This window comes from Chroicocephalus ridibundus, chromosome 2 (genome assembly GCF_963924245.1).
Source record: "Chroicocephalus ridibundus chromosome 2, bChrRid1.1, whole genome shotgun sequence".
NCBI lineage: Eukaryota > Metazoa > Chordata > Aves > Charadriiformes > Laridae > Chroicocephalus > Chroicocephalus ridibundus.
In genome coordinates this window covers 24362305-24376411 of record NC_086285.1, presented here as the reverse complement: position 1 = coordinate 24376411, position 14107 = coordinate 24362305, and the positions used below count along the sequence as shown (strand labels likewise).

The following is a 14107-nucleotide window of genomic DNA, read 5'->3' as shown; positions in this document are numbered from 1 at the left end:
GATTTGTGCCTTTTCAGTTTCTTTTCTCCCCCAGGGGCTCATCACCAGGTTGTGCAAGCTCCAGCTACATGCACGCACAGCTCCCTGCCAGCCCCAGGCTCCAGCCTCCCAGGGCAGAGCCTCCCTCCGCTCCCTCCCGTCCCCTCCCACCAGCCAAACTGGCACTTCAGTTTTCAGGAAGAAAATTTAATCCCTCACAGGAAAGCCTGTTTAGCATACGCGCTTTTCTGGCAAGTTGAAACGCCTTCCTCTTTGGTTACAAAACGGTGAGTTATCAAAAGCTGAAGAAAAATTAAGAGATTCTTCTACAGATCTCAGACAGTGGATGCCCTTAAAACTGGAAGATGCTGGTGGAAGCACCTTGCTATAAGATTGGAAACACACCAGTCAATGATAAAAATGACCTGCTCACTGGTTCAGTGTTTATTCTGCCTGCACTGCAAACTATTGTAGCCTTATAATCAATTCATACCTGTGGCTGACAGAGTGAAATGTTGGAACGCTACTTAGGATAAGGCCTCATCAAACACAGGCATTGAGATGTGACAGACACAGACATTGCCCTCAGTCAAGGGACTGTACCTTAACAACTCCTCAAGCAGACCAGACTTGAAGGAGGGAGTTTAACAGAAAATGCAATTCCCATCATGTCAAGGGTCCCCAGCCCTCTCTGGCCTTTCAAGATTTTAATATTTTTCTCCCTTCTATATCATTTTCCTAAAAAAGGGGCATTTAAAGAGCCCCTCAAATACACATCATGGCGTACGCGAGCCGAGACTAATCACAGCAAGGCAATGAAGAACAATAATTTTCCTCTCTTGTGTACAGGTATTAAAATAGCTGTAAGCTACAGCAACAGGCATTTTGTGCATGCTACTAGCCAAACACCACACATAACAAAAGGAAATAATGACTATTTTTGCAAACTCAGGGCTCTGCTTTGGTGTGCAGCATTAAAACGCATTTGCCCCACAACCCTCATTCCCCAAACTGCAGCGACGGCACTTCTGCTAGAGCCTCTGCAGAGCATGAGCCCACACTGGGCCACCCCAGCTCGAGAGGATGGCCACGGGCGGTTTGAAGGAAGGCACCAGGCAGCAGCTGAGCACCATGTGGGCCAGCAATATGGCTCAGCACAGCTTGGGACACAAAGCCACAAGGCAATCTTAAGCCACAAGGCAAGTTCGGCCAAAGCTTCTCCGTCAACACTACAATGGAGAAAAACAGTACCTGGCATTTAATATTACTCCATTTATGTTGTTCGACGCTGTCATGATTATGAACATGCTGTGAAGCAGAAGCAAAAAGCAATGCTCTTTTATACTGTGAGCACTCTTGCTGTAACTTTGTGCCCATACTGTTTTTACACCACCACACTTAAAAATTTTAGGACTGCCTGTGAAATATAGTTCCTTCTAGTTATATTTAAACATGCCATTAAAAATTCATGGCATTTATCTACCACAACTCTACCCGTGCAAGTTGTCTGACTGGGATCTGAATTGTTTGCATTGCTTATTTTTTTTCAGAAAGCAGTTTTCTAAGAACTCATAGAATTGTCCTATGTTTTGGGGAAATACAGGCAGAAACATTTATTTCTACACTCTCCAAAGAGGAAAACGGAAACATTTGATATGAGAAAATGTCACTGAATAGATATCAGTTGTTCCTTCTGAGGGAGAAAAATCCAGCAATGTGAATTACTCAGCACTATAGCTGTTTTTTGCCTTTCATCTCACTGACAGCATCAGTGACAGAATGATAACCCAAAAAAAAAAGAGAGAGAGAGATAAAAGAACACAGAGATATACTGCAGCAACATTAAGTATACACAAGTTGAGTATTTATGTGCTGTGAGCACAGGATGAGCTGGACTGACACAATCAGGAAAAGGCAATGCATGAAGGGTTTTTCTCTTTCTTATTAATTGATTATTCTCTTTGCTACCAGAGGGAATTTAGGCCAATACTGCTGCTTTCCTAGCAGTTAGAGACATGATCTAAAGTAAGGGGTGGGGAAACACTGAAATAATTCAAAGATCTGCCTCCTTTTGTTTTTCTTAAGCACTGCACATTGCTGCTGGTTTAATAAGTATGTTTTAGGTGCTGCCTAACTGTGCCAAATCAACAAGGACATCTCACAGAGGAGCCTCTCTTCTGCAGTTGCTAAATGCTGGCACCCTGCAAAAACACGGATAACATGTCACACCTTCACAACGGTCCAATGTATTAATGAATTATGCAGCAATCAAATGTAATTCAACTTTCTCGTATAATAAAAAGGTATGTTAAACTGAGGACTCTCCTCCGAATAAAAATCCCTTTGCTCCTTCAAAGTGGCATTTTTAATGATCTGAATGCTTCTCCCTTTCTCTGCCCCCCCCCTCCTCTCTGAAACATTCTAAATAATGGCAGAAGATCCATATGTATTTTACAGCACAGGAAGTTTTACCGGGGGGGACCGGAGAGGGGGAGGAGTGGCAAAAGTAGTTATCAATTCCACATTGCGTATGAGCCAAAGCAGGCATCTGCTTCCCGGACACATTCATGCCTGTAACATTCCCAAACTGCTGAGTGTATGTACAGCTGCCTTCCCCCAGAAATTCAAAAGTTCCCGTCTTCTCCCATATTACTGATGGCACAACAGCAGCCCTGACAACTTGCGTGTTTGTGCAATATTCCTGTACTGAGAAACGCAAGGGGGAATTACGTCTGTATTTTAAAATACACCTCTCCTTGTGCCACTGCGAGGGCCAAGAACAGAGGAGGCCCTTTCGCTGTATCAACAGGCTTGCTCAAAAAGCCTGCAGCTGGCAGTGGATGGCAGATGGACATTTTCTTTCCGTCACCGTCTCTCCCACCAAAGCAGCAAGAGAGATATTGCCAGGCTGCCTCTGCTCCTGCCTACAGCCAAAGACAAATCGCACAGAGGTGGGTGAAGAGCAGCACGTTGAAGCAACTGATAGAAACCTGGCTCCCTTCTGAAATACCTCTTCCGCTTCTGCTGAAGAACATGCTGCGTAGCAGGGTGCATATTTTGTCATTTATTTATAAGTTGCACCCTTCTACTAGCTATTTTTAAATAAGTATATCTAAGCAATCTAACACAACGCTAAAATCTAGTATAATAATTATGTTTTGCCTGGTGCCTATTGTAAGCAGCAGTTTAAAGGTGGTTTTACCGGTTATGGTAAACAGTTTCCACAGAAATTGAAGGTACTAAATCACCATCATGAAAAATTCTTGTATTTGCAGTAAGATTTTCAAAACATTTGATGTAAAACCAGAATTCAGTTTCTCAAATCCAAATCAGATACTGCTGGGCTTTTCAGAAATTGTTCGACGGATGAACAGGGCTCTTGAGGGCACCTACAGGATCTCTGAAAAATATGGGCTGGTCAGAGGGAACCAGATTTATTTTTAAGCAGCTATTGGGTACTGCAATTAGCCTCACTCAGTATCTGGCATCAAAACGTACTCAGCAGTCTGCACTCTCCCAAAAATCTTCTGATATCTGAACTTTCCTGAAAATGTGCCCATGACTGTGGCCAATGGGCTCTTCTGGACATTTTGTCACAGCAGCTGCTTCCCTCTCCTCCGATCCCAGACACTCAGATGCAGCAAAACAAGCAAAAAACATATATCTCCCTTCCTGGCACACTTCCGTGGGACTGCTGCCTGCCAAAATCCCGAAGCAGTGGGTGAGGAGGGACAGAAGAGCCCCCACCAAGCAACCCGGCCACCCCTGCCCACAACGTGGAGAAAGAAACACACCACCCGAGCAGCAAGGTCCCTCCTTTGCAGTGGAACCTCACAACCCTTTCACTCCCAATTCAGTTCATCTCGAGCAGCAAGGTCAACACCAGTTCTCTGCTTAATGCAGATTTGAGAGTACTACGTGAGACAGTGATAGCCATCCCTGAAGGTACGCGACAACCCTGCATGGCAGCTAACTGAAGGGGAAATAACCTCTGAGACCCTGGGAGATGTTTTGCCCAGAAAACATTTTATCACCCTTCCTCTGAAAGGCCCGATCCTCTCGTCTCTTCCCCATGCAATTAAAGAGTACTTACATGAGAAGAGCCGCTGATTTCAAACATTTCCTTGCTTGATTAAGGCTTACTCATCAGAAACAGATTTGTACGCATTCAGTGATGGGACTCAGATAGATTAACTTAGCTAACTTGCATATATACCTTGACACAGACAAATGGATTGTTATGTTCTTTTTAATATCAGCTATTATCTTTATTTCTGCTTTGACTCATATTCTGAATCTGAGTCAAGACTTCCTGACTGCAGAGCACAGCTGACTGAGAAATTAGTCTTTACAATTTAATGGAACACGTATGTGTTTGCCTCAGTCTGATAATGTATGCAAACTATTATCAGAGAGTAAAGAGAAAGCTGATTTCAAGTTTGCAAATGCTAGAAAGGTATAAACCAAAGGAAACGTGTATCTTCAGCTACTCAGCTACTCAGTAGCTAAAGGATTGCTTTGTCCACTTCCATATTGCAGAGGTTAACGCATTTGTTTCAGGTACTTAGGTGATCTCAGGCTTAGTAAAAGACTTTTGGTGATTTTTTTAATAAAATGTAAACTTTGAACAAAATTTGACCTGATCGGTATATTTAAAGAGTTTCAATTATGCACGGCATATATTACATTCATGCACGTTTTATGTAACCTACAGCAATTTTATACTTGACGTCTAAAAAATATTGTCCTAACAAACAGAAGGTCCTCAAGAAAATTCTCATACGTTGCATGCAAATAACAAACCACTCCTGCAAGGCCATAGGACATTTCACAGAAGACAACTGCAACAAACAGGATCTTGTAGCCATCATGCCAACAAACATCCAGAGAAGAAACCCACAATTTGAGACAGTGACTAGATATTTGGAAATATTATACAATAAATCTCGCTATTCTCAAACTTACAAAGAAGTTCATTAGAAACAACAAACTTGGGGTTCAGTACAATGAGGAAATGCTAGCTACCAAACCATTTCTTCAACAGGCATCAAAAGTAAAAAAAACTACCACGTATACATTTTTCATGGATACTATATTGATATAAACATTAATATATTAAATTTACCAATAAAGTTTATTTGTCATATTTAAAAAGATGAAAAATTAGAAGACACGAAACATGCTTGCCTGAGAAGAGTAAAACAAATCACTTGAAAAATCAGATAACTCTCAAGAAATTGGTGAGTTTGCATTAATTTCAAAAGCAAAGGAAATTAAAAAAGCAAAGCATAAAAAGGAATTTCTTACTTTAACTTCCACTGTCTTCCCACCTTGCTCGATATGCCTCTCAAGATATTCAGAAGACAGCAGGTCACTGCAAGAGAAGAAAAAAAGAACCATAAGCCTTGCACACGTTTTCTTGCACTCCCTCTCAGCAAGGACTGATTCAACATTTACATTTGAAAAGGGCAAAACCTGCAGGATACTTTTCCTAAAATGTTCGTAAAAATCACTGAAACAGCCACCTCCAATGGAGTTACACATTGCATGGAATACATTGATTTTTAATACCAGAAGGCAGGACAAGGAAAACTGAGGGGGTTTTTCTTCATAGGAGGCTCAAAACCAGCCACTGATAATGACTTTAATTCAAGAGACTGTTCTATTTGCTGCTAAAAGCAAACAGTAAGGAAGTTAGGTGAACCTTAAAAGAAAAAGAAAAAAGCTGGAGGAGAAACCAGTTGGAGTGACTCCTGCAGCAGGCTGTATCTGAGGGAAGATGGCAGCTGCCTCTGGCAGACTCCAAAGGTCACAAGAGCACTATAATGAAATGACCTTATAATACCATTAAGGTGAGCTCAGGATCAATGCAAATGGGTAGATGTCCTGGTTTGAGCGACACAGGACTAATTTCTCTTTCAGTAATTTTACTTTTCAGTAAGAACTCCTCTAAAGCATGGGAAAAATGCACTTTTAGAAGACTCTGGTGTCTCAATTCGTGAAAATATTTACTTTATAGCCAGCTGCGGTATGTGGGTTTCAAGGTCTCAGTGTTTTTGAGTTAGCCAGGTGCAGGGGTGAGGAGGAGCGAGACCCAGGCACTTGACCAAAGCTGGCCAACAGGGTTATTTCATAACATGAATCTCACATTCAATATAAATTACAAAGTTTGTTGAGGAGTTCTCTCTCTTGATGGCTGCGATCCTGAGAACTTCTTGCCCCGGTGCCGGAGCCCTGAGCCCTTCCCTTCATCCCAAAGCCGCAACACTCGCAGTGTCCGACATTTTCTGTCCACTGCTGGGAGTGCACAGCTTCCTGCTGATAGAACTGCCTGAGTAAAATCCTCTTGTATTTTATATTGGTATCGGGATCAATATTGGTTCTTTAGTATTATTAATGTTAACTATTTAGTCTCATTCTATTAAATCTGTTTACATTCCAACCCTTGGGTTTCCCTGTTTTTCACGATTCCCCTTCCTGGGTGGGGAGGGGTAACTGGGTGATAGAATAATTGCCTGAACAACAAATTGTTGTGGGTTCCTCAAACCATAATAGTAGGCTGCACCACAGTGTAGGCTGATGGCCAGTTCCACCCGGCGTAGGCACTATGGCAGGCCGTGGGCGCCATGCTGCCCTCAGGGCGCAGGGCCGGCCTCCATTGGGCCCATCCCTCGTGCTCGCTCCACCTCAAGCCAGCCCAGCAGCCTGAGCAACGTCAGAGAAAAGTGCTCTGAGCAACGGCAAACTCAGCCTCAAAAGTACACAAAGCTTTGGAACAAACACTGAAGAGAAAAAACAATCAGACCTGAGGCAAAAGTATGTAAGTCAAATGCATGCTGTATTTATCAAGACTCTTCACGGCATACTTCTCCCTCACAAGTTATTTTCTAGGCAAGCAAATCATCTACATCAGAAATTTCATTAAACATTTTCAACGTTTGCAAGAACTTTATTGAGATTAAATCCGTGTAAAGATTTGATATCGTCCTGCCTAAGAGGTGATTAAACTGGAAAAGACGAAAAATCATTAAAGAAAACATGACAACAGGCACGCTGACTGACAGGACAGGAGGCAACGAGCACAGACCTTCGCGTCAGAAGAGACAAAATTGAATGTTTCTCCTTCAAACAGCAGAACACCCAGGCTAGAGGCCAACTGACCTGCTGCGGGAGGGCAAGGACAGCAGAGCGGCACCCAGGGCAGCAGCCGCTCGGCTTTCCAGAGCTTCTCCCTGGCTAAACAGGCAGCAGCGACAGGGACTTTTCTGCTCATGAAGGCAGTGGTGACTGCCCAGAGCGAGCCCCGAGCAGGACAGGGTTGGTAGTACGGGTCCTTCCACACCAGCCCTACAAACTGCCAGCTTGGTACTTGCATTAGTAATCCAGGCACAAAAACCAGGAGCGCTCTAATGAAATACGCTGATAACGCTGAGTTGCAAAGCATGGGGAAGAAAGGAGAAGATCGATAAAACTCCCACAGGAAAGAACTGGATGATCTTCAGGACGGGATATTAAGAAATAGGATCAAATTCAATTGTACAAACAGAAAATTTATGCGTGTAAGGGCTGGAGGGAATTTCTATTATGTTGTTTTGGAGGGCCTGGTTTATAAGGAAGAGACACATGACTGCACTTGTCTCTGGCAAAATGATTTGCCAGATCAATAGGGTGTCTTCTTGGAAAACACAACTGTCATCCCAGAATACATTAAAGAAGATGTATTTCCAGTCAAACTGAGGTAAGATTAATACCACTGTCCAAAGGAGACTTCTTTTCAAATACTGTGAACAGGTACTGGACAGCTTTGCTTTGAAAGTCCAATTATGCAGAAGCACAGAGAGGCTTCTGAGATAACCTAGGAATGGAAAGATCCTGAAGTCTATCAAAAAATTGAGTTGTGAGGAGATCTAAATGCACCAGGGTTTATACACTGACATGTAAAGATAGATAATTAGGCTATAGAAGATGCTGGCAGAACCTCTAATGTAGACAGACTGTCAATGAATCAATGGAAACTGGACTTTAAAAAAAAAGATTTTGTATCTAAGTGCAAACAACAGAGGCAACAAAAAGAGGGATGCTAAGAAATTTCTGAATGGGAGCATCCATGGGACAATTGTCCATAGAGGTGGGGTCCCCTCAGTCACAGCAAGTTCACAGCTAGTTGCTGCTGAAAGCAGGAGGTCTCAGTGTCGCCTCAGCAGCAAGCACTGAACCTACCTTGTGTCAGCAAGAGCACTCATCAAAATACTCTCGGTGTCAGAACTAACACTCATCAAAATACTCTCAGTGTCAGAACTAACACTCATCAAAGTACACTTGGGAGGGTTCAATAAACCCATGTTTTTGCTGTATTAGGTAATTCAAGTCCCCTGTGAAGAGGTATGATGAGCCCCAGAACTGATGCAAGGGAGGGAAAACATGTGAGCAGCTGTAAATAGCGGAGAAAGAAAGGGCAAGGATCTCCATCAGTCGCTGCAGAACCAGCGTAACCAGCTGCCCCCAGGTTCACCCTCTAGGACCCCCTCAGTTCTGGTCAGGTCCATATACCTATATTGATGCTTTGCACAGCAGCCTGCGAGTAACCCATTACTGAGGAGCACCTAAAAGAGATGCTGTTGATGATACTGATTACAATCCTCTTAGAAGTGACTATTAAATATTTAGGATACTCATCCACCTGGGGGAAGCTCAAAGGCTTCTATAAGGTCTGTATGCCTTTTCCAGATTTAGAAATTTAGACAGACGCTCTCTTAAAATGTATTTAGCTTAGCTTGTTGAAGTTCAACATATAGTTTCTCAGCATTCACTACACTTTCTATCCAGTAAAAGTCTACGCTTCCGCAGGTTTACTAAATCCACCTCTGTTGCTTAGAGCTCTCGGCTATTTCTGGGGTACTCAGTTAAACTAAGATTGTCCTCCTTATCTGACGGCCACAAAGGGTTTTGTGCCAAGGAAGATACAAGAGATTACAAAATGTAAAATACTACAATAAGTACACAGTACACAAGACAGAGATCAAACAGAATGATTTAAATTGGAGGGAGTTTACGGTTGTATTTGGAGGGATGACAAGGAGAAGCACAGGGTCTTCTCATGGGGGTCTGACAAAATTATTGCTTTTTAAAACATACTGCTGTTAATGTTTTCATGTTCTGGAAGATTACATGTTATGTTCTCAAAGATCTGGAAATTGTGTCTGGCATGAGAAAACAAAGAGATTGATCATTCTCTGCCTTGCACAACACAAGAACTAGGAGGTAACAGAAGAGGCCGGTAACCTCAAAACCAATAAAAAGAGACCTTTTCTGGCATGGATGCTGGTTACAACACGGAACCTCTTGCCCCAGGAAAACATGGATGCTGAAGGTCCATGCTGGTTCAAGCTGGGAATGAACAAGTTAATGGACATAACTGAGAGCTGCCAAATGCACAGAAATTGTACCTGGCTCAGAAAGTCTTGGAGTCCTGGAAAAGGAGCCTATGGAAACCTCATACACACTTGTTCCACTCTTCTGTTCCTCCTTCAACATTTGCCTTGGGCCACTGGAACAGGACAGTCGGCAAAGTGCCCCTCTGACCTGACCTGGGCTGCTTTGCCTGCACTCTGGCAGGGCACTCTTTCTCCTGGGGGTTATGTAGAGTCCCTCAGCATCCAACTCCAGGACTGCTGGTGATCAGTCAGCTGCTCTTCTCCCACCCGCTAACCCTTTGACAAACATACCTAGGTTGTTCCAAGTTGTGTTTACTTTCAAGGTAGGCCAAGAGAGCAATTCCTACACAGGTCCATCCATTTCCTCCTGGTCAGTCCCTGCTTTCAGGACAAAAGGGCTGGAAATGGATGGAGAGCCGCTGGCATTTTTAAAAGCCTACCCTAACAGAATATGTCCGGGAATATTTTATCTGTAGAAAAACCCACAAATGATGCCATGTTATACTTTATTATTATTATGACTCACTGAACAGAAAATATCATAAAAAACACAACACTCTTACAGATCCAATAATGCAATCAGTGCTATTACAAACTAAGCAGCAACCTAATAATTATACACAGTCTTAGAAACTTACGCCAAAAGATATGCTTCTCTCATGAAATAACCTCAGAGGTGGAGTAATGTTTTGTCTCAGTAACAGTGAGGCACATAACTGTGTAACTTCAATAAAAAACATTACTTTAAAACAAAAAGGTACAGTGAATCACTTGTGATAAATGATTAAAATTATTTAAGCAACATAAGAGACCGAGCATTCAGCATTAAAATAATATACCTTTTAACATAAATTGTGCAACCCTTTCCTATGGTAGAGGTGAAATAAAAATAACTTTGCTTGCCTGCCAGTCTGTCCTAAAAGCCATCTTTGTCAGTTTAAGTAGTAGTTTTTGTATTAATTATAAAGAAAATCTGAATGTGAAAAAGCAACAGATTGTGGGGGGAAAAAAAAAAAAATCTTAGAATTACTAGGGATGTAGAAAATTACAGTGAAAAAGTATGTACACTATCAAAGACAATATTGCAGAACGGGATTTTCAGAAGCATTCACTAAGGCATTGATACAAATTCTTTGAAAAGGTGTGGCAAAGACCTGCAAATGTTAAGACCTAAAAATAAAACCTTTCACATGAGAGCAGCACATGTGATCTGTGGCTTTTACAAGGAAAAAACAGTTCTGCTAATAATAGCAATTCTGTTTGCAGTGGTCTGTTATTTTTAAAACCTACACAAATCAAGTACTGTAGATTTGTTTACAGCAGCATCATTTTTTGGAGCATTATCTAAAGTCACAACCATATGAGTCCATCCCATACAAACCCAATAGCATAAGGGCCAGAACAAAACATGAGCAAGCTCCTCTCTGCTCTTCCAGCTCTCTCAAATAGTCCCAATAGTACACAGGAGGAGCGGGCTGAGGGAATGTTCTTACAAAAGAGGGCCCCAACTAAGGAAAGTAACCTTATCCAAGATCATGCATGTAAATGTGCCTAAATTCCACCTTGAATTAACTGTAGCATTTGCATACAAGGATTACTAAACCGAAGGCAGGATTGGGAACCCACGAAAAGAGATGAGCTTTGGAAATAGACGGTTCCCCAGCAGAAAGGGGCTGCTTCAGGAAGCAAAAACAGGGACAAAAAATGAGGTGGCAAGAGGAAAAAAAGGACAGAACAAGCCAAGTCTTTAAATAAACAGAAAGAGAAAACAGGAGATTAAAAAGCACTTTGATTTGAAAGAAGAAGAAAAAGGCCATAAAAGACCTTGGAAAAGGGAACAGGTTTGTATTTGAATGTGGAATGATAACAAACTTGGAATTATCCCTGGAAATGAAACAGAAACTTTAATTTTCAAGAGAGAAAAATGCCCACCACCAGCTTTTAAACAAAAATTAATTCTCCAGATTTAAGAGACTGGAAAGATGGAATGCCTAAAAGTTATGGAAGAAAAAGAGCAGAAACTATAGGGACCTCTTTAGAGGCCACAGGAAGAACCACAAACTTAAGAAAGGTAGAAATTACAGTAATAAAATGCATTTTTGTTGGCATATCAGTGTTATATATGAGAGAAATTACTCTGCTTCATGATATCCAGTATTGTTGCTATGTCTCCTTGGACACTGTGAGAATTCTTTATCATTTCTTCTGTCTCCACAACTCTGCATTACGTACACCTGAAATTTCAGATTAAATATGGTGCCAGACAAAGACATCAAAGGAGAGATCTGAGCTGAGATGCATTACTGAAAAGGAAGACAGAGTTTTAGCTGAAATCAGCACAAAGGCCTGGATGGGTTGAATGCCAGAAGGAGATTGTCAACAGACATAATGGAGACATTCAAGACAAAACAATAGGTTTAGGGAAATGATGGAGACGCTGATAGGACAAAGATTCCGTATCAATTGCACAATTAATGCTAACCCACGTTGCAGGGGAACACTGTGAGAAGGAAGCCTCCTGCAACATCACACTTGAGAGGGCTGTGGTCACAGGCATGGGCACTGTTTGGGTACCAAGCATGTGAAGATAAAGAAACTTCCCATCAGGTAAAAGATTTTTTCCCCCAGTGGTGTACATCCTCTACCAAATAACCTGGAAAGGTCTAAATTATAACTCAAGTATATAAGGGGAAGTTATCTCCCTCAGAAGAAGGGAAAAAGGAGAGAATCTGATTCATACAGGAGATTATTGTAAAAGATGGGAAACTACCTGCATGTTGCTTTGAGAAAAGTGCTGAAAGAATGCTTTTATTAACAGGACTAATAGCTATGGAAGGAGTGAGTAGGGGAGGGAGTTTTTTATAACAGCCCATATTGTACACCAGGGAAGAGAAGACAGGTTGTTTATTATCATGAAACAAGGACCAATAAAGTGGAAAACTAGATGAGAGGGAACAGGAGGGATATTTCTATCTGCCAGTTAGTAAGAGTTCAAGGGACAACTAGCATTACCTCGCATTACACTATGGTCCTAAAACATTTTCAGTATCAGCCATGAGCTAACTAAAGAATACAGCAAGATAAACTCAAAAAAAGCCACTTAACTGGCAGATTTTTGTATCTGACTAGCTAGGACATTTTAATTCTCCTTTATCCTCATGCCTACCCAAACACCTTCTCTCTGCTCATACGTGATCTTTCCTTGCACTTCAAGGGGGATTAGCTATCTCCATGCTCCATGAATCTATCTGCTTTAATAGCCACAGCTCTAAAACTTTCATCCCCTCCTTCCCCTCAAAAGAATTGCTGAATTTCCTTTTATGTGGATAGTTAATTTAATGACTGTATCTGTTAAGTTAGCCAAATGGTGTAATCAATCAGAATTAGGTAGCTTCTCTTAGATACGGCAGCAGTTCCCACAGTGCCTACTTAGAGGAAAGAATAAAACAGAGCTGGTTCTTGCCTGCTTCTCCCTTTTTTTAAATATTCTTACTGTGCTTTTCTGTTCTTGCTGCTTCTAATATGAAGGGAAGAAAGGAGAAAGTAATTTCTTACTATTTCTACTCCTATTGACTATGACTTTCTCCAAAAAGAAATTAGGAATTTACGAAGGGGTTGAGCCCTCAAGGGCTCACAAATGCTGAGTCGTACCTAATCTCAGTCCTTTCCTGGAGCTTAATTTGACATTTGACTAACAGACAATGATACACAACTTGAATCTCTGATGAAGTTTCTTCCACATACTAACATTTGCTCAATTTTTTCCTCTCCAGGACTCCTCCCTTAGATCCCTAATGCCATCTGACTTGAAAATGCACTTATAGTCCCTTTATCCCTTAATAGCTAATTTGCCTTCTGGACACAACAGTAACTGCCCCGCACCCTGACGCAGACACCAAACTGCAGAGCAGCTCAGCAGCCCTGCACAGGGCCTCCACCTCCAGCATCAGGGATGAAAATCTTACAGCTCTGGCTTACAAACAACATGTGTTTGATTTACTGGATTGGCTTCATTTCTTGATGGGAAAAGGTTTAAGCAGGTTGAAGACATTCTTGCTTAGTTTCACTAGCTTTCTATTACACACATGGTTGCTATTACTAGCATAAAATAAGGAGAGAGGACACCACAAAAGCTGCAAGGAAAACCTGTAAAGCACCAGTTGTAGTTTCAACACTCAGGCTGGTGTGGCCATATCCTGACCCTGGACATGCCTTGTGCACGTGAACTGCACCTGAAGTACATCCAGCTCTCACTGCAGGCATTTTCTGGTGCCACCGTCCACCTACTATTACTGTGCCACGGACTTTTTGGCCCATCCTTTTCAACCTTTGCAATTCAGCCTGATCTCCTCTATCTAAATGACCATATGAGCAATTTTATGAGAAATTACTGTAAATATGTCACATAATGATGAACGGACACTGTTTGTATTTTCCGGGGGAAAACCTAAGAGTTTATATTTAAGTTCCGCAACCAGGAAGAGAGACATTTACAAACTAATCATCACCACACACTCTTTTTACTACATTTGAATGAAATCTGAATATAGCTCCCTACCCCAACAAAGTAAGACTGAGACAAACCGAAAGCAGCTCTGAAATCACAATTTCAGATTCTATTTTTTATTGCAACTTAAATATAATCAAATTATTGTTGATATTTCTTGCATCAATATTACCATTTCTTAATACAA

General features: G+C 41.6%; 1 protein-coding gene across 6 annotated transcripts in view; it reads right to left on the bottom strand.

Moving 5' to 3' along the window:
• Window positions 1-14107, bottom strand: part of ADAM22 (ADAM metallopeptidase domain 22) — a 136779-nt gene that overhangs the window by 68550 nt on the left and 54122 nt on the right. For all 6 annotated transcript variants that reach the window (XM_063324791.1, XM_063324787.1, XM_063324789.1 and 3 more), the window contains one exon: window positions 5287-5353. In XM_063324791.1, coding sequence (XP_063180861.1) covers window positions 5287-5353 — 67 coding nt within the window. The remainder of the gene's footprint in view (window positions 1-5286; window positions 5354-14107) is intronic.